This window comes from Meles meles, chromosome 11 (genome assembly GCF_922984935.1).
Source record: "Meles meles chromosome 11, mMelMel3.1 paternal haplotype, whole genome shotgun sequence".
Lineage (NCBI taxonomy): Eukaryota > Metazoa > Chordata > Mammalia > Carnivora > Mustelidae > Meles > Meles meles.
In genome coordinates, this window is record NC_060076.1 from 71,216,910 (window position 1) to 71,238,700 (window position 21,791).

Genomic DNA, 21,791 nt, shown 5'->3' on the forward strand with positions numbered 1-21,791 from the left:
AGCTTCAGCTAACCTTTATGGTCCGGTTTCCAGGCCCTCCAGCTTTTCTGAGCAGGGTCCCAATTTAAAGATACAGAACCACTATGTTGGTCAAATAGAACATGGTAGATGGACTCAGCTCCTTGGTTCATTAGTTGATCATCTCTGTGATTGTGTTTCCTGCTAGACCTATCGATTCCCCTTCTTTCTTGAGTGAAAATTTTGGGTGCAATTAGCAGAAAAACCAGTTCGCACTAGTTGAAACAACAAGGAATTTTATTGGGTGACCTGGAAGTTCACACATAAAGTGAGCATCATGTTTGGTTCTCTGGATCCACAGACTCCATCTCCCTGTGAATACTTTTGTTCTGCCCTGTGTTGGGTTCATCCTCAGGGTGGTTTTAATATGGCTGCAGCAATTCCAGGCCCCACGCCTTTGTATAACAACCAGAGAGAAAGAGAAGGTCTCTTTCTGAAGTTCTCTCAGGAGAGCAAGAAGGCCATTCAAGAAACCCCAGCTGCTCCTCATGTCCCATTGGCCTAAACTGGGTCACATGTCCTCTTCATGAACTAATCAGATAGGAAGGGTAGGATTCCCCTTATACTCGTCAAGCTGGAGGTGGGGGGAAGTTATAGTTCCCTGAGCCTCAAGGACTTTGCATGTACTTGGGTGCATGTGTGTGTATGCATGTGTGCCTACCTGAACAAAATCTGGGTTTTAATAGGAAAGACAGAGGGGTGTATGGATGCTGGCCAATTAGCCAATGAAATCTACAATGTGGTTTATATTTTACAAAACTACCTTTTTCCCGGCCTCGTGTTGTGTAGATAACCCACTGCCCCATTCTGTCTGTGTCTAAATTCTAGTAACTGGGAAACTGGATGCCACTCCTGTATTCTTATATTGTTCTGTGTCCACATAGAGAATGGTGGCTGATAGGGAAACTGAGTTCCTGCAATATCTTAGGCATAGTTGGTGGCCCTGGGTTTGATATCCTTACCAACCAACCTAACATTTCTGGATTGATTTTAAAAAAAATCTAACAAATGGGGAGAATATTACCTACTTCAGTATGTTGTCAGGATTTTATTTTTTTAAAGATTTTATTTATTTATTTGACAGAGATCACACGTAGGCAGAGAGGAAGGGAAGCAGGCTCCCTGCTGAGCAGAAAGCCCCATGCAGGGCTTGATCCTGGGATCATGACCTGAGCCGAAGGCAGAGACTTTAACCCAGTGAGCCACCCAGGTGCCCCCGTTGTCAGGATTTTTAATACAAAGCTTATAACCTGGTCCTTGGTGTATGGTAAGTGTCCCATAAGTGATAATCACCATGAGTTTATACTTTAATTCTTGAAGGTAGCTATTCGAGCTCCTAAACTTGATTTGTAGCAATACTTTTAGTTTTGGATTGGTACTCTTTTCTTCCTCACTTAACCAGTATCTGAAAGGTAGTAAAATGTCTTGGCTTAGAAGTTTAGGAAATAGGAATTGAAATCTGCCATGCTTTTTCACTGAAGACAAGCCATGGCTGATTTAGCCAGTTGAGTTCTCTTGCTCTTTTTTAAGCACAAATAGTTTGTTGTGTTTACTTCAGTGGAACTAGGGAGTCGAATTAATGCATCATCAGCAATTAGTTGTAAGAAGAGTTGAGCAACAGAATTGAGTTCTTTGTCTCTTTGTTCACTTATTCTTCCCCAGAGGCCAGTTCTGGGAGGCAAATACTGTTCCTCTCACCTTCTGTGTATCTAAAAGGATCTGTAAAATTGAATACAAAGATCTAAGAATCAGATTATTCTTAATATTATTGGTAATGACCTCTTAAGGGGGTATGTGCTTTGCAGTTTGCAGAATGCTTTCACATTTTATAAACTGGAGTTTTAAGATCTGTGAGATTATAAATCGTGTTTTGCTCACTATCTCAAATCCGTGTCCCAGTGTCTTGCAAAATAGATATTTAACAAATATACGAATGAGCCTCAAACCTACTGCTTAATTTCTGCAAGTTACCATTATTTCTATTTTACACTAGAAGACATGAAGTATCAGATTTCATTACTTGCCTAAAGGTCACCCGATTGTTAAATGGTGGAAGCAGAATTCTAACATAATGGACTCTTTCTTTCCAGGACGTACTTTAGGATGGGGAGGAGAGATGGGTTTTTTGAAAAGTAGGCTAGATTATGGTTACACCAAGTAGGTTCCTTTCCAACTCATGGGAGAGGGCCCTGAGAGAATATGGGATTATTGCAAGAAATTCAGGGATATGCACACACACCAAGAATTATCAGAAAATGGGCAGAGAAGGTGGAGAGAGGACCCAGTTCCCTTTACACAGTTGAGTATCCTGGAGTAAAGAAATCCCCTAAGCACGCAGGACCTGGTGGTGGTTTAGGTCTGAGCATCTCAAACTCTTGATGCTGAGAGACCAGTACTAGATTTTGTTTCCTCAATCTCTTTTGGACCAATATGTGTTTAAAAAAAAAAAAAAACAAAACCAACAAACAAACTCCACTTCCCAAACACACACAGTGAAAATAGAATACCCTTAATTTCCACACTTGTTTCACGGAGGACCAGGAACAAAGAGTTTACATTCCCTCACAGTCTATAGACCATACCTTGACTAGCATTGGTTTGGATTTTTAACACAGTAAAAAAACTACAGTTGAAAAGAATTATATTCATGATATTTTAGTACAGTATTTGTAAATCCATCCAGCAAAACACAATTTATAATCTCATAGATCTTAAAACTCCAGTTTATACAATGTGCTCTAAGTGGTGAGGACCCATAGTATTGGGACATAAGTTTAAACTTGTGGTGAACACATTCTCTGTTAAGGCTGTCAGTGCATTTCTGAGACATACTGTATAACCTCATTTAGACACCGCATCCGAAGTCTATCCTTAAGGCACTTTCTTGAAGCACAGATCACATGCTTATCTCCTAATGTTGTTCCTATGCGCTACTTTTATGATAAAATATGACTTAGGTAATAGCTCTAAAGAATTTACATTAGCTGTTTGAATCCTCCTCCCTTGTTTAGTCAGTATTGAAAGGACAACTGCTGTCTTGGGGGAGAAACAAAAATTCGACATTAAAAAATGAAGTCCTTATTCTTGAAATCTTTGAAAACTACTTCACCACATAGACCTTGAAGTCTTTGGTAAAAGAATTTGGCAGTGGCTAATTCCACTGTGTGTGGCCTCTCCATCTCCCCCGGGGACTTCAGTGTCTTCCAAAGGCTCCCTGTCTGTTCCTAGACCGCAGGTTTTCTGTGAGAAAAAGCAATGCCTCATTTACTCATTTGATAATGTCCAGCATGCCAGGCAGGGTGGTGAACAGTGACTTCTACTCAGAAAGCTCAGGAGGAAGCAATAGAGGATTTGAGTAGTTCCACAGACTTCTAGGAGTGGGAGCTAGGAGCAGAGCCAGTATTCACCGTAGGGCCCTCCTCTGCCCTGAGGTGTGTGGAACTGGCAGCTGGACCCCCTCACACACCTGACCCTGAATGAGCTCTTCCGACCCTTGGGCCCAGGCCCAGGTGGTCTTTTATTTAGCACAAGAACTGGGCTTCATGCACAGAAATGATAATAATAGGAAGCTAAATGCCTTAAGAATGTGGTCCAGATTTCCAGGCAGAGCAGAGCGTAATGTGAGGCTCTCGGCTGGCTTTCTTGGCATGAAGCAGCTACAACAGAGCAGCTCAAGATGACGAGGCTGGTTGGCCGCCTCCAGATGCAAGGGCAGTTTTTGTTCCCGAGATTGGAAAACACTTTCATTTTTGTGAGTTGAGACATAGACCATTCCCCATGGGGAAAATGTTTTTTGTTTTTTTTTTTTCCCCCTAGTGACATCTGTGGATAGGTCTAGTTTTTGCACTTCTCACCCATGGGAGAAATTCCCCTAGGCCCATGCATCTCAAAATGAATGAACATGTGAAAAACCAGGGCATCTTACTGAAAGGTACATTAGGTTATGCTAGCCTGGAGCTGGGCCCGAGATTCTGTGTTGGCAACAAGCTCGCTCCTGGGTGATGCCGAGGCCACTGCTAGGCAGTATTGCTGGTCTGCCTGGTGGCCTGGAAGCATGGAAACTGGCCTCACCTGCTTTTATGGAAGGCATCGATTTCTAGTTCAGCCCCACTTGTGTATTCCACTCAACACAATGTCTATAGTGGCATTTCCTTTTCACAAGGGTCTTACTCAGTATGAGAGTAGGTATTGGTTGATGAGTTGAATCATTTAAAAAAAAATCTTTGTTGTGCTTCTAAGTACATCTTCAGGGCAAAATCCTGGCTGTCAGGCACAATCAGGTTCTGCTCAATCCCACATCATTAGAGTGCTGCTTTGACCCACATGTCTGGTGGGTCTCGCATATGGTGGGGGCAGTCTACTGTAGTAAATCCTAATGCAGAGAGTTTGGTAATCCAATCACAGAATGACAGACTCGCACGTTATGTTCAGTGATTTGATTCTTCAGCAGCCTCTTAACTGTGGATGCATTACAGAGTGAATCCATAAAAGGAACTAAATCCATTGATTGTATTGTGGGCATTAGATTCAGCTGTCATCAGATACAGCTTGTCATTTGAGCTTCCAGGTTTAAAAACAATCAGAGAAATAAAAAAAAATTCTATTTCGATGCTTTGTCCCTTTTGAGCTACATTAGATGGTTTCTCTTAGAAATGAAGGAAAGGCTCAAAGTTTATTCAGAATTAAACTCCATGTGATTTCAGGAGAATTGGGGCTTCATACCACAGTGTGTGCTCATATGCCCCTGTCCTTTATTCAGTGCAGTGCCTCCCAGACCAGTGAGTGGCTTTTTCATCAACTTTCTGAGCTGATGTTAGTAGTTTCTAATGAAAAGATAATCATGTAATAAAGATCAACCTCCTCTTCCAAGATTATTTTTAGTGGATTGGAGGAGTGGCTCACTTAATATCACTAGTTTCTTCATTTATTTTTATAGGTCACATTCCAACCCTAAAATATTCCATGGGTCTGTCAGCAACTTTGATTGAAGCAGAAATTAATCTTATCAAATATCTTGATGAGGGCTTGGAGAGTCCTTGCTATTAACAGGGTTTTGTGGTAATGGTATTCATCTTTGTCAGATTTGGCTGACAAATCTCTCACTTATTAGAATTAGAAGGAAAAGTAACCGACTCATTTTGCCCATGTGAAACAGCTGGAGAGTTTGCCTAAGGTCACCTGGGCCTGTCCCAGTCTGTCCTCCCCATCACCTCACCATCTCCCATGTCCCTTATAGATGTAATGCATTGGCTTTGAGGCCCCAAGCAGCAGGTTTTCTACCTTGCTCAGTGGGAAGCAGGGTGTTCTGCCTAAAGTCGTTCACTGTAGTCCCATAGCATCCAGACTGGGCCTTCTAGCAAAGTTGCAGTGTACTCACTGCATCTCTGGGAGACAAAGTTGTGTGGTAGGAGCCCAGATTCTATCGCTTGGTGGCCTGGGTCAAGTGCTGCCTTGGTCTATACAACTTGTGTGACTTTGGGTGGGCTACCAAGCCTCTCAGTGCTTCTGTTTCTTTAGATGTAAAATGGGGACCTTCTTCATAGGATCTTTATGAAGATGGAATGAGTGAACACCTACCGACTTATGACAAACATTCAGGTGCACTGTATGTGGAATTGTGAATGGGTTTGTGAACTGTGGTTCTCTACTAGGTACTGAGTTGTTAAATCAGTGTTCTGAGTCATAAATAGCTTTTGAAAATTAAATGGTCCAGAATAAAATAGAACACATTAGAGTACATTGCATTTATGCAGGGTATTGTTTGGTGTCTCTTTGGCTCTCTTTTTAGTGTTCCTTTGGCTCTGTGTGTGTGTGTGTGTGTGTCTGTGTGTGTAATGGTTCACAGGGTAAAAATGTATTTTTCACTGTGGATTGTAATTAAGAGTTTAGAAGTCTCTGCTTGAGGGACTGGAGTGAGCTAATCCATTTTTCTAAGTGCAGACCTGTGGGGTGAATGGGGCACATTTTATACATGTACAATTATTTATTTATATATTTTTATTTATGTACAATTATTTGTTTATATATTTTATTTATTTTATATTATTTATTTATATATTATTTATATAATGTACAAGATGAGCCCTGGCTGAAACTTAAATGTGCTTTTTTTGCAGAGGGAGACCAAAGGGCAGTTTCTTATTGACCACATCTGCAACTACTACAGCTTGCTGGAGAAGGACTATTTTGGCATTCGTTATGTGGACCCAGAGAAGCAGCGGGTAAGAGCCACTCTCTGTCTAGACCCATTTGGGGGAGTAACTCATGCTGTGGGTGACCAAAGAGGTTTCTCTCAGAGCACTCATGATGTATTCTTGTTCTCATGGTCATTGACCACTTGAAACTGCCTGGCACGGGGTGTGTGTATGTGTGTTGTGTGTGTTTGTGTGTCAGTGTTGGCACTGTTCCCACTGGACTGGGTAGGGTAGGAGAAAGGAAAACTTACCTTAGACTTTTCCAGAAAGCTGCTCCCACCCAGTTCCTGTGTCTTTGAGAAGATTTGACAAACAGTGACTACATAAAATCTCATTGTGGAGAAAATCCACCTTTCACTATAAAAAGCTATTGGTAGAAAAGGGAATGGGAGAGACTGCTTAATGGATACAGAGTTTCCTTCTCTAGTGAAGAAGATGCTTGGAACTTGATGTAAGTGGTGCTTATGACATTGTGAATGTCCTAAATACTATTGTATACTTTAAAATGGTTAATTTTATGTTATGTGAATTTCATTTCAATTAAGAAAAAGCTCTTGGCAGATGAGAGGTTAAGATAGTTTGAAAGCTGCTGTTTGAACACTAGTAAATTTGACAGCCCCCGTTATATCCTTGTTCCTGGGTATGCCTGCCCTTGTTGTATCTGTTGATTTTTGTAAGAGTGAGCAGGGGAATCTTGCCTTTTGATTTGGGTACTGTACCAGCATATATATATTCATGACATATGTTGGATTCAGTGATCTATGTCCTTCACATCCAAAAGGTCCCAGGGATCTTCATCCCAGCTTGCACCACCTGGGGTCTCCCATACCTGCAACCTAGCTGTGGGTCCCAGATATGGATTAGGAGGCCCTATACCTGATCTGATCTCTGCTTTTTAGCCTTCCTCACTGACAAACAGGGCACTGTGTATGAAAGGGTCAGCTGAGTGTGGTCTGGGATTGGGGGACAAGTCCACTCTACCTTATTTAATTTGCCCTCCTCCTGTTGGTGCCCCTGGTCATCTTTACTCCCCTCTTCCCTCTCCAAAGTCCCACTTGGTTCTTAGTTTCATATTACTGATCCAGTACATTGAAGAGAGGCTTACAGAGTGTATTCTTATAAAAGAGCAGGCTGTTTAAGGAAAAGATTAGATTTTGTTCTGAAACATAGGGAATCATACTTAGATTTTAGAGTCCAGTAGGACCTAATCTTCTTTAAACACATATAATGCAGCAGCTCAGAAAGAGATTTCACTTTCCTATAGTGCTTGCAGGAACTCTATAATGGGCCAAACATTTACCTGAGTGAGAAGAAGGTAGCAGGATATTAGTAAGGATGTAGGACTGACATGAGATCACAGAGGGGATTCATGTGACATTTTCTGTTAACAGTGGTTCCCAGACCTGGCCCTGTAAAGATTACCTTAGGGGTTTACTAACAATGCTGAGTGTGGACCCTCTTCTGGACCTCCTGACTCAGAATCCTTGGGGCTAGGACCAGGAACATGTATTTTAGCACATCCCGATTCTACTTTTGATGCAGCCATCCCAGCTCTGGTCTTCAGACTGGTGTTGGGCACCATAGCATAAAGATATTCATAGATGTAGCTTCTTGTGGCTTATGAAGATACTACCCTTTTGTGGAGAGAGAAACAGATTCAAAGATATTGTTACTTGCCCAAGGTCTCACAATTAGTAAGTGATGGAGGGAGTATTGAGTTCCCTGTGCATCAAACAGACTCTGTAGACTATATTAGTCATCTAAACGTCACTGAATATAGATTCTTTTTGTGCAAAATCCCATCCTAAAGTCTAGCAACCTTCAGAAGTAATTCTAGCTACTGTTAGTTGAACATCTATCATATGCAGGAATTTTACTGTCATGGTCTCTAGTCTTCCCTACAACACTGTAACAAAGGGGGAGAACTGAGGTACATGGTATCAGTGGCTTGTCTAATGCTACATGGCTAGTAAATAATGGTGGAAGGATGGTATTAGAACCCACATTCTTTCTACCCATCTCCCAAGTGAAAATGTGAAACATAACCTATACCAGGGATTTGTAGACCTTTTCTGTAAAGGACCAGATAGAAAATATTTTCACTTTGTGACCCATATAACCTCTGTCATAATTTTAAAATTATTTTATTCTAGTGGAAAGCAGCTGTAGACAATACCTACATTAATGGACGTAGCTGTGTTCTAATAAAACTTTTTTCCAATAAAAGTCTTCTATAAATAGGCATTTAGCCATAGTTTGCTGACCCTTAGCCTAGATAATATCTGGAAACCACTTATGCATAAGTTGTTTTCATTTTTCTTGATTCAATGGGGAGATATTGGATAAGCTATTAGAGAAGTCTTTAGAACTGGAATCAGATGTTGGTATGAACATGTTATTTCAAAAAATATATACATCGACACAGAAATATAGATGTGTGTGTGCATGTGGGCTAGTATGCATACGTATATAGTTCCAAGGTCCATTTTCTGAGATGGCCTAGAAGCAATGACACCACAGTAGCAATGAGCACACCTACCCTCTAGATCCTGGTTTCTAAATATCATTTTCTAATAAAAGGAACAAGGACTCCTTCGAAACATGTCTGGGTATGTCTAGGGCAGAGTCAGGAATCTCACAAGATGAGCCTGGAGCATGTTGTGGTGCCAGAAAGTAAGGAACTGCTCAAAAGATAAAAGGTCCCTAGAATGGCACAGAACCCACCTGAAAAAAACTGCCAGTGGCCCAAACTGGAATATTAGAGAGACAAAAAAGCAATAACAATAGTATTGGATTATAATCCATGAAGTAAAATATCCATGAGTCATATGGACATAAGTATATGAATAAATAAATAAAAGGGGCGAAGAAATAGCTCTTCCTTACAGACAAATTCCAGTTAATAAGTGTAGAAGGAATGAGAGAATATCACAATGATTGTTGTGATACAGTATTCATAGATGAATACTAAAGTTAGTGGGCAGAAATTTGAGGAGAAACAAGATACCTGTATAGTCGCAAAGTACAAAGTACTCCTCCCTCCTGCCGGTGATATCTTTTGATTACAAAGGGCGAAAGACTAACCTCATAGTGGGGAAATCTGGCAGGCACCACTTTAATCAAGCCATCAAGGTTATCATGACCAGGGAGAAGACATTCCACTGTCACGTATTTTCCAATTATCCTGCACTGAGGAGGGCACATTGTCCCAGTGGTATTCTTCCCAGTAATGCATAACTTGATTCAAATCTTGTGGAAATATAAGAAAGCCTGAAGGAAGAACATTCTCCAAAACAACTTACCTATATTCTTCAAAAGGTCATGAAAGACAAGGAAAGACTGTGTAACTCTCAACTAAGGCCTTGGGGGATTCTGGATTGGATTCTGGAACAGAGAAAAGTCGGGCACTGGGAAAACTGGTGAACTCCAGATTAAGTCTGTAATTCAGTTAATAGCATTGTGTTGGTATTAGTTTCTTAATCTTAATAATTGTATGCTGGCTTTGGAAGATGCTAACATTAGGGGAGGAGGGTGCTTATATTATATTTGTACCTTTTTCATATGTCTAGAATTATTTTTTTAAGTGAAAAAGAAGTGTTTAGGTTGATGTGCTTCATTTTTCTTTATATTTTGACTTGGATGAGCTTCATTTTTAGTGTCCAGATTTGGGTAGTAGATTAGTGGAAAAAATGGGGGCCACATTCAAAACAAAACTGCCTTATCTGATGTATCCACTAAATTGCTTACAGGGTTGCTTGAATCATTGTTTTCCACCCTGCGTCATAGCCTTTTCTAGACTTTTGATCCTGAGGATTCAGTGGGAACATAGCTTCCACTTGGGTTGCTGAGTAGCTGCTACATGAAACCACATGGACTTTGCACACAGAAAGATGTACATTAAATCCCACCTCTGCTGCTCAGTAAGCTGTGTGACCTTGAGCCTTTCCAAGTCTCTGATGGTTAAAACAGATTACAACACCTACCAATAGGGTTGATGTGGGGGGAATTCAAGATAAAGTTTAACAAATGGTATCTACTGAGTACATGGATATGCTATTTTTATTGTGATTCTTATAATTATTGTGCATTGGGTCGGTCTAGGTGAGGCAATCATATGAAGAAATAAAACCATGGTTAGGAAGGCTAAAATCTAGAAATGTTCAAAACTTCTTTCAAAGACAGGATGGCCATTAATATGTTCTTTGGGGAGACAAGTGTGAGCCTTGGATAATTAGAAAAATGAGCTTAGAGGCACAAAGACGGGCTGATACAGGAATTTTAAGCAGAGATGAATTGACCAGCATTGGTGTTTTTACCAGATCATGTACTTTTTCTCCGTGGGAAACTAAAACCGATGAATTATTTCCAATAGAAAGCTAATCAACAGAAAATTAAGTTAGTTAGAAAAGCTGAAGTGGAACTTACCTTTGCTGTGGGAGTTGGTGGTTTGCCTACAACTCTTCACAACTTGATTTACAGTAAACCATTGTGGAATATTAAATATTTAGCACTATTACATTTGGAACACCATATGTTTGACAAGATGTCTCATGCCCCATATGCTCTGAGAGTGATGAGGGCTGAGTCAGTAAATGATGTCTATCTTTTGCTATTTTAATGGTAAGGGCTCAGAATTTCCATTAGTTTTAAAATTTGATGTAGGGAGGGGTAGAGTGAACACTGCTCAGTAAAAATCCCCATGAGTTTCTACCATATTCTCTGAAGAACTCATATACTCATAGTGCTTGAGATTAAGGAAAGGATGGGTGCTACTCCTCTTATTTTTACTGAAAGAGAAAGCTGGGACTATAAGTTTAGACATCTTAGAAGGAATAATTCCAGAAGGTAAAGTTAGGACTTGGCTGAAGTCCAGGTATTTTTTTCTTTCATGTAACATATTCCTTCCACAGCTTCTCAGGTGTTTGGGGTAACTTCTCTTTGGGCAAATGAAGTTTTGGAATAATGAGTTAGATTTCATAATTCTGTTTATTTTTTAAAATTTATTTATTTTTAGTAATTTCTACCCAATGCGGGGATTGAACTCACAACCCTGAGATCAAGAGCACTGTGTTCTTCTAACTGAGCCAGCCAGGCACCCCTCCTAATTCTCTTTTCTATGGCTGTGGTTTAGGATGTCCATTGTCCTGGATTTCCCTTCTTCTGCATTTTCCCCTTTCCAAAACCCAGCTAGGGGGAAGTCGCCGCCAGTACCTTAGAAAGTGAGGGGGTACTCTCCCCACCCCCAAACCTCCAACCAGCCCAGTTAGAGGAGGAATTACCCTGGGACTAGATTGTAAGTGTTGGTTTACAGTCTGCAGGCAGATGGGACCCAGTGCTTTTGATTTTAACTTCCCTATTTCTAAGCATCTGTTTAACCCACCTACATCAGTATCATTGACTTTTCTAACTTAAGGACCATTCTGACTCTTACCCAAAGACAAATTCACTTTGGAAATCAACCCCTCTGGGACTGTCTTCTCGAACACCCTTGTGTTTGGGCATTGTATGTCATGTGGCCACTGGACCACTTTCTGGTGGGATGACCTGGAAAATCAGAAATGCAAGGACATGCTGAACCCTGATACCTCCTTCCCCCAGATAGAATTACAGCCCTGGGTTTTTATGTCAATAGCCAGAAAGAACTAGTAAACCTATCAGTAAGTTTTATTAATAATGGGAAAAGAGCTTTTCTATGTTAGAGCAGTTTGCTTTTTCTCGAAGTACCTTTGGGGAGAAAATGGAATGGCATAAAAAAAAAAAATCACAATGATTTTAGGTTTCACTCTGGGACTGGTGCCAGGAAGCCAGACAGCATTATGTCCCACCAGCTGCTCCTGCCTTTGAAAGGCTGCTTCCTGCTTCTAGGGACAATTGCTTCACAGATGCTTGTACCTAAGATCAAGAGTGGTACCTAAGATTTAGGGCAGTTCTGCACTGAAGAGAAGGATTGTTGTACTGCTGTAGGTCATTGGTCATAAATTTGTCTGCTTAATGAGCCCACTTATGTTTTTAAAATCTCAGGGGTATTAAAAATCATCCAAGCCTACTTGGATGCCTGTTTGGGGAGGAGGTATGGACAAGTAACTTGGCTTTATGGGAAAGGACTTAGAGTACTTAGCTTACAAGGAACACAGCAGTATCTCAACAGCTTGGAAATTGGACATTTTGTGGTTCAATTGTGGCCCAAGGTATTAACTTGACAGGTTTGGGGACATTGTCACATTCCTTCAGCAGAAAGCAGAACTTGGTGTTTAACTAAAATGATTGCTCCTAACTGACTCTGTCTACACCTGATGTCCTTTCCTAGGAAGGGATGGGGATGCCTGAAAATGACAGGTTGCAATCTGTTAGTCACTTAGGTAACTGGGATGTCCTAATTTTAGTGGAGGGAGGAGCAGGCACATGATATGGTTATCTTGTTTGGGCCAGCAGGCAGACATAGGAGTTAGTGTGGTGAAAAATGACATTTTATCCTTATTTGAGTTAGGGAAAAAGCAGGAGGCTATCCAGGGTAAGGCAGTCTTCCTCAGTGGTGGGAAGCTCCTGGGCTTGGTTCAGTTGAGGGCAAGAATGAATTAGGTTGATAAGGTTTAAGTTCCAGCATTAAAGAAGCACTCCCTGGAGGCTTCCAGCCGGCTAGGACATTAGAGATCAGCATGTCTGGAAGTTTCAGATAGCTCTAGAGACAAGCTGAGAAGAAGTCTAGAATGTAAAGATGATGTATAACTTGGAGACATAAAAGCAATATTGATAAGGACTGGCAGTTGGAGCATATTTTTCATGGATGCCCAAACAAATGTCATTTAAGGTTCAGTTGTAATTGTTCTATCCATGGAGAGTAATAATGAGTATCTTAGTTGGATTAGGCTGCTATAAGAAAACACCTGTTTTTGTAGGACACTTCATTCTCACAGTTCTGTAGGCTGGAAAGTTCAAGTTCAATATGCTGACAGATTTGGTTCCTGATGAGAACTCTTCCTGGCTTGCAGAGGGCTGCCTTCTCCCTGTGGCCCCATGTGGTTGGGGAGAGAGCAGGCGGGTGCTCTGGGCTCTCTTCCTCCTCTTATAAGGACACTCATCCCATCATGGGTTTCTACCCTCATGACTTGTTCTAAACCTTATTATCTTCAAAGGTCCCACTTTCAGATACTATCACATTGGGGGCAGGGCTTCAGCATGTGAATTTGGTGGGGGTTGGAGGACAAACATTCAGGTCATCATAAGGAGTAAGGGATCTAGCTATCTGTTGCTGTGGAACAAGTCTTCTCAAACACTTGGGGGTGTCAATGAACACAATTTTATTATATGCCAGGATTTTTTGGGTCTGATATTCAAGCTGAGCTCAGCGAGGTGAATCTTATGTTCCACTTGGTGTTGACTGGGCTCCCTCACTGGTGTTCAGCTGGGGGCTGGTCTATTCTGGAGGGGGCTGCAGCGGGTCCTAGTTGTTTTCATTTATATGCCTGGAACCTTGACAAAGATGACTGCAAGGTGGGTCTTGGGTGGTCCCCTCGCTCTGCATGTGGTTTCAGGGCCTTTCCACATGGCTTGTCCAACTGGGTGTTTGGGCTTGGTGCAGGGCCTCTTTGGGCTCCAAGTACAGGTGGAACCACTTACCAAATAAATTATACAGGGAGGGTTTTGGGGAGAAGAGGTAAGTATTAGATACATTGAGTTTGGGATACCTATGAGATGTTGAGGTAGAGATGTTTCATCTATGGTTGGGAATATGGATCTGAAGTTTAATGAAGAGGTTTAGACCACAGATGGAAGTTTTGGAGCCCATCAGGTTTTCACTACCATAAAGCCCTGAGCAGAGCCTGAAGAGCTGAGGGAAAAAATATAAAATAAGAGGAGATTCTGAAACCCAAAGAATATCCATTTTTTAAAAGGGTGTCCAGAAGGAGAAACCAGCACAGGAGACCCACCAGGAACATATAGAACAGAAAGAAAAGAATGAGGCAAGAGACACCTTCTGGAAGCAAGGGTAGCTATAGACTTAATATAAGGAGAATGGGCTACAGTGTCAAACCTCAAGAAGGACGGAGTGTGGAGGACATTATTGCTCAGGTGCTAAGAGCTCTGATGCCAAGAAGATCAGTTTAAATCCTGGCCCTGCATCTTGCTGGTTATATGAACTTAGGCAGCTTCCTTAACCTCAAATACTTTATCTGTAAAATGGGGGCACTAATAATAATACTTATGCCATAGGGCTTATTTAAGTGCATTAGTCCAGATTCTCAACATGTAATGGTTCTGTTCTCCATGCTTTAAAGAGTTCGAAAGGTTCGAGCTTCTGGCAGCTAGAAGATATCTGACCTTAGAACAGTTTGGTGACCATGTGAAATTTCTACCGCTTGACAATAAGTGGTACATAGTGGTAAATCCCATTGTAACAAGCTTGAAGGAATTCCATCCTTTCCTCTATAATTGCATTTCGGTGTCTCATTGTACTTTAAAATAAACAGCTTGTAATGTTTTTACAACCTTTATTGCATTTTCAGAGTACTACTGTTTTTATCCTTAAGTGTATGTTAAGGATTCCTTGGATGTAGAGCAGGGGTTGGCACACAGGTGTCAGAAGAACCCCCATTTGTTTAGTAAATAACATTTTATGGGGACACAGCTATTTCTGTTCCTTTATGTGTTTTCCCTGGCTGCTTTCGTGTTCTAGTGGCAGAGCTGAGTAGTCCTGACAGACCATATGGGCCACAAAACCTAAAATATTTATACTGTCTGGCCCTTTATGGAAAAAAAAGGGTGCTTATGCTTTCTCAGGCTTCCTGCTTCCTGTTTCCATCTCTGTTTCTTAGGTGTTTCTTCTCCCAGCTGTTACTTCTATTTTGCTTATCCCCAAGAGCCCAGAATGCAGGAGCAGTTATGGTTGAAGAAATAAAAACATTACTCTGGAATAGTGAAGGTTTTCTTGCATGGGTTGACTGCCAGAGGAGTAGAACTTGTGAGTGGGCCTGGCCTATAGATACTTCTGTCCTTGTTGCCATTGTGCTGTAGATTTCACTGAAACTGGAGTGAAAACCATTGGTTATTGGTAGCTAAGTAGCTGGGCCCTAGGTCTAACTGGTTGGCCCAGAGCACTTAGATTGCATTCATTCAGATGGCATTCGTTTTTTTTTTTCTTTCCTCTTGCAGGGGCCAGAGGGTCTAAAAATGGCATAAATTGGCTAGATAACGCAGGGAGACTGAGTTACTCTGGGGCTTTGTCCAGGTGAGATGTGAGAATCAGGCCATCTTTTCAGGTCTAGGATGGGAATTGGTCAGACTGTGGATCTGGTTACTTCTGAGGGGAGAAAGCATCTCCTGTTTGGGAGATGTATTCATTGTTTAAAGCCCCGTTTGTTATTTCACACATTTCTCTGGGCCATAGATTATTCTGGTTTAGGGCACCAAGGGTTTTGAGAAAGATACCAGAGATGTGTAATTTATTTTATAATGATAACCTCAATCAATTTCAATAGAAGCCCAACATTTGAAGATAACCAAGTAGGTTATATTGTTTACTTTGGGGAGGGTTTTTTGTTGTTGTTGTTGTTTTGTTTTTTGTTTTATTTCCTGGATCAGCAGCTGCCAAATTAAAAATCAATCTACTTAGCCACAAATCACTACCTCACACACCACCTCCCCCCCCCCCACCAAGAAGCCAGAATTCAAAAGTGCAAAAGAAATGCACCATTTCTATGATGGGGTAGAAAAAAATGATCTCTTAGGGCTAAGTATAGCTGGGCCTAGCAAAATTTAAAAAAACCAATTATTGACAATGTTCTCCTACTTCAGTTTCATACAATGTGGAATGTGAGAGCTGAAGGAATCTTAAGGGTCCTGGAATCCTTCCCACCCTCAAGACCCCAGAGAAGGGAATCAGGGCTTAGAGGGCTTAGCCAGTGCTCTGCTTTTCACCCTCTTTGTGTGGCTTTATTCAACTTCTCCTCTTTGCTTCAAGCTACTATCAATCAAAGTAAATTTGTTCTGAGAAGTAGCTTTGAAATAGTCAGGCTACATTGTCCAGACTGAAATCCCTTTTAAATTGGGACCTCTCAGAGGGGGATATGCAGGTTACTGGGGTTCATCTCCAAGGCAGAAGGAATAAAACCTTTAAGGGAAGGATTTTATATACACGGATAGAGGGCAGTTTTTGGTGGGGAGTTAGGGAAGCTCTCTTGGCTCTGGTACCCAGAAGTGGATTTGGAGATAAAAATTCCAAGTTTATTAGGAAATGTTTCCAGAAAAAGGCTTTCAGGAGCTTGGAGGCATTGGGACAGGGAAAGGAAGGAGGTCACACAAGTGTGTGACATTGAGGAAAGTTGTACAGAGAGTAACTTGGGCTGAAATCCACAGAGGAATTTTGAAAGAGTGTAGGTCATGGCTTAGAGTTGTCTTGGCCAAGGGGTGAGGGAGCAGAGGTATTTATCCTCCCATACCTGTCACTTCTTAACCTGACAGTTCAGAGGTGAGTTGGGGGAGGCTCATTCTCCATTCTGCATTGGATTCTAGTGACCTGAGGCAGCCTTCCTAAAAACGATTAAGCTGCTCTATACGGGGAAAAGGGATCTGAGAGGAACTGGGCAGAGCCCTGACAGTATGTCCACAGACGCCTTCCTGAAAACTTTAGATCATGCTGAGGGAATGCCTCTTCTAGTTCATCTTATGTCCAAAGCTCATTAGGTAGAATCAATCATTGAATCTTAGCTTCTTTAGTCTTTGGAATTCTTATTCTAAATGAAAGTTGAGGAAATGCCTTTTTCAGCTATAGTAAACCAGCCTCAAATTCAGATATTTGGTTGGCAGTCTTTTCTTTCTACCTCTCTTAGGGAATTTCAGTTTCCAGTAAGGAAACAGACTTAAAAAAACAAAAAACAAAAGACAAGCTAGCATATATTCCAAGTAGCAATTGAAAGGAAAATAGCAATGCAGTCAATGTTCTGAGCCTCCTATCTAATTACCAAGCACACAGCCTCATGGTTGTTTCTTTCTCACAGGAGTGTAATCCATCTGTACATATAGTAACAGCAGGAGTTGTTGGTGTCGTCCACACTTGAATTCATTGCCCAACTCACAACTCTAAAAGGAAGGAGGAAAAAAGGGAGGAGGTTTACCTTTCATGTGGAGCAGAAGGCAGATGGGATGGGAGTGTGAGAGGGAGAGAGGAACGGAGGTGGGCTCTCCAAGAGGGGCCATTGCACCACCTTGGGGGTGTCTGAGTGAATGCAAAGAAGATGGGAACAGCTGGTGTTTACTGAGCTTTAACTAGGCTCTAAGCTCTGTTCTAAGGACTTCTTTAATCCGTTAACCTACTTAAACCCCGCAGTGATGCTGTAAGAGGGGAAACAGAGGAAGCACATCACTGGGGTCCCATCACTAGTAAGTGGCAGAACCGGGACTGGAACGCAGGACTCCTGGCTCCTGTGTTGGACCGCAGTGCCAAAGCTGGGCACTTAGCTGGACTTGGCATCTGCCTTTTGTGTAGGAAATTCTTTGTCTTGAGTCTAAATTACATAAAAGTCCACCTTTATCCTCTGAGTAGAACTCAGCTTCCGTTTTTAAAAAAATTGACTTTTAATTATTCATGTAATGCTTGAATACATGTAAAAAGTGTAAGCTAAAATATCACAGGTAAAACAGGGTTTCCTTTGAGCAACACCCCTAAATTCCTGTTTTCTCCATGTTATGGGTTTATTGACTATCATTTCAGATCTTTAAAAATACATTTAGATGCCTATTATGTATTCTTTGAAAATATACGGTAGTGGTTTGTACTTTTTACTTAAAGAAAACACATTGATTATAAGATATGCTAGCTCAGATGTTCCCAAACTCTGTTGATATATGGCTCTCTTGGTGTCTTAGTAATTATTTCATGGTGCCTTAGGTCAAAAGTAATTATTTCATGGTGCCCTATCTAATAAGAGGGACAACAAATTTATGTCCTAACAACTTAGTGGCCATTTAAAACATGGCCTACCTGAAAATAGTATTTCCAGCTCATTCTTAACCAGAGTTACCTGGGAACAGGAGGTGTGCACCTGCTGGGTGGCCCAAGGCACCTCAGACTCTAGGACCGGATCAGATACTGCCATACTCATGGCCTTGCACACCTCTTTTCACGTGATACTTGCTTTTCATCGCAGCAACCGCTAAAAACCCAGCGTTGCAGAAAGTATGACATCAAAAGGAATCTAGCATGATCTAATGTTAGAGCCAGGAACTTCCTTGAGCTTACAGTTTGCACAGTGGGTGTCTGATAGATGTCTGGTATGGCTCTTTTCCCTGGGGTGCAGTGCATGATTTGGGAACTGTGACCATAGTTACAAATTTTGCAGTTCGCTTTTTTCATCACACCATGTGTCCTAGAGATCTAACCATGTTACCCGTCATGATCTACCTCCTATAGTACACTGAAGAATCCTCTAGCATATGAGCAGATGATAGATTATTTAGCATTTTCCTGATGATGGCCATTAATAGTCTAATGTTTTATAATTTAATTTAATCTTGCAGTGAGAATCCTTGTTGTGTTCCTCTGTGTTCACATGGGTAATTTGGGGAATAAGGGAATTGTTGGGTCATAGGCAAGTCAGGGTTTTAAATTTTAATAACTGCTCACAAACTGAGCTGAGAAATGATTTATTATAATCCCTTGAAACATGATTCCTGCTGGCTTATTTTTCTTAGGGCTCTATACCCCATGACTATCCCACAGCAAAAGAATAGTTGTCCTGGTGGAAAAGTATGTAGTGGTCCCACTGTAGATGGAGGTGATTCAGATAGACAAGGTTTGAGAGGCTAGGGTAGGGTGTGATTAGGCCTAGAGGAGGAGGAAGGTCAGAACCCAACAGAAACTGTAGGGTGTATCTCGTAGGACCACAAGGAGGCCATTCATTTAGACAAAATAACTTATTTAGGGCACAGATGGCAAATACCTTGCAGGCATACCTTTCATGTTCCCTGCCCCTCCATGTCAAACATGGCCAGTCTCCATCATGGCACTCATTCTCACTGAGACTTGCATCCTTCTTCACACCCTTGGGAGATTGCCACCAACTCATTGGTATGGGTGTATAAAATGAAATGTACCTGTCCTCCCCAGAGGCAGAGAGAGGGAGGAAAGGCAGGTTGAAGTTCGGCAGAGAAAGGTTAAGGAGTTCAAAGGATGCCAGGCAAGGAGAATTCGGAAAATGCATTTCAGACTTTGTTGGCCAAATGACTAGTGATTCTCCTCTGTGAGACGGTAGCAGTAGGTATTGATTTCAGTTGGTCTTTGTCTTCTTGCCTTAGTTCTAAATTATCCTATTTTTGCTAGAAAAGTAATTTGATCATCAGAGGCCTCACCTATTATTCTCCTCCATGGGATATGGTCTACTAATTAAACTATACTTATTAAGTAACAACAGCATCAGCAAACAAGCATTTATTGATATTTTTCACATGCCATGCACGGTTTAAGTGTCTCATGTTTATGAATTTTTTTATTAACTTCGAAAATCCTTGCAACAACCATGCAAAGTAGGTACTATCGCTATGCCCATATGATAGTTGCAGAGATTGAGAGCAAGGTTAAACCTTTTGTACATGCTTATACAGCCAGTAAGTAGCCCAATCAATAGGTTTTTCCACTGTTCAATGATAACTGTAAATGCCAGACATCGCTTCTGACTAGAAGGAGATAACCAAAAGTAGAATGATGGTTTCCAAGGGCATGGAGAAAGGGGCCTGCAGAATGACTGTTTATTAGGGCTAGAGTTTCAGTTTATAGGGTCAGAGTGCGCTGGAGATGAATGGGGGTGATGGTGGCACACCATTATGAATGCATTTAATACCACTGAACTGTACTTTTAAAAAGGGTTAGGATGGCGAATTTGATGTTGTGTGTGTTACCACAACTAAAAAATGAAAAAAAAGGAGAAAAACCAGGTTCTCAAAATGAGCAGACTTAATTTCAATCAGAAGCAAAGAAACTTGCCATGTTAGTTCATGCAATACAGCAGAGGTAAATGTATGGTTTTCCGTCCAACTCATCCTGGGGTTGACATAGTGAAAAGCTCCCTATTCTTGTTTTGGAAGACTGCAGAGATCTGACACCCTGGGCTGGAAACTCGTGATTTGACCACTCTTTTTTTTTTTCAGCTCCTGGGGAAAGAAGAGAACAATAGGTTTTAGAGCAGACTGATCTGTGGGGAGGTCGCATGGCCAAGGTGAAGGGCCTGTGTTGTGGAATCCCACTGCATACTGATTCCACCACTTAATCTCTGGGGGACCTTAGGCTGGCTGTCTAATGTCCTGAGCCTCCTGGTTTCTCCTCTGTAAATGGGGCAGTAGTGATGGCTCAGGGAAATGCTTTGTGAAATACTTGGCATTTAGGAAGTACTCAGCATAGGCTAACTCTTTCTTAGCTTTATGGTTATGCATTTATACCAAATGGCAGGGACGTTACAGAACTCTGAGACTTAGCTGGATGACACAAATGGGGTCTAAGCCTCAACAGATGGTAAGCGTCCTCCTTTCCTCTCTAGTACTGAGAGTGAGAGGTGTCTGGTAAGTGAGGGCTCTCCGACCTCCTGATGGATACCAGTGGTGCTCCTAGTATCTTTCTAAATTGCAAGTGTGTAGAACGATGCTTCCTGACATGCCCTAAGTGGCTTCAGGAACACCATAGTTAGGGATAGCAAAAGCTGCCTGACTCTCAGCAAGTTGGAGTGACTGCCGCACAAGGTATGGAGTGAGCTGACTGCTGGGATCAGCGTGTATCTTCTTCAAATGTCTGTCCCTAACACCATTCTGAGCTACCCAGGTCTCTGGGCTTCTTTGCTTTGGGATAGAGCCGGTTTTTCTTCTGGATAATCTCAGGTCTCTGAAGTAAGGTATTTATCACTTCTCCCCCCTACCATGAAGAAAGAATTGCTTCTGTTGTTGGGGCTAATGCTGGCTTGACCGAACAGGGGCTACCTGGCAGGGGAATCGGGTGCTGAAGCTGTCTTGGACTGTGACTCTTTGAGGTCATGGATGTCCAAGTCTTTAGCCATCTGTGGCTTGCCCAGAGCAATGGAGCTCTATCACCTGGGGTCCGTTAGAGCCACAAGAATATCCCATTCAAGAGTATGTTCTGTCCCTAGTTCTTCTGTCTTAGTAGGACTCAAATACTCCTCAAAGTGTTAATTCTCTGTAATTTATGCCCCTGCCTTTTGTATTTTCATTATGGGATTGTTTGTGTTGATCTTCAGAAGGTGGAACCTTGAGGAAATATCTTCGGGAAAAGACTGTATTAAATTTCTCTTAGGTATTAAGTGTGCATCGTATGGTTCAGCCATTTGACCCATAATCTCTACTTTTTTTTCTCCCTAGCACTGGCTTGAACCTAACAAGTCCATCTCCAAGCAAATGAAATGTAAGTGTCAATCTTTGGTTTCACTTTTGTTATGAAGTGTCCAAAGATAGGTTCTGTTTCTCGACAAAGTTTCTCCTCCTGGGGAAGAAATGGCTAGAGTTGAAGATCTGTGGGTGGGGGCTTCTCTCTCCCACTGGGTGCTGTGTGACTTCTCTTCTTTGCTGGCCTTCACCTTCCCTGTA

The 21,791-nt window shown here is 41.6% G+C and overlaps 1 protein-coding gene across 4 annotated transcripts in view; it reads left to right on the forward strand.

The window, feature by feature from the left end:
* The window catches only part of FRMD3 (FERM domain containing 3), a 315,298-nt gene that overhangs the window by 131,427 nt on the left and 162,080 nt on the right, over nucleotides 1-21,791 (forward strand). For 2 of the 4 annotated variants that reach the window (XM_046023589.1, XM_046023588.1), the window contains exons 2-3: nucleotides 6,135-6,239; nucleotides 21,567-21,609. In XM_046023589.1, coding sequence (XP_045879545.1) covers nucleotides 6,135-6,239; nucleotides 21,567-21,609 — 148 coding nt within the window. Of the gene's footprint in view, nucleotides 1-6,134; nucleotides 6,240-21,566; nucleotides 21,610-21,791 lie in introns of those variants that run through there. The other 2 variants (XM_046023591.1, XM_046023590.1) reach the window with 2 other exon arrangements.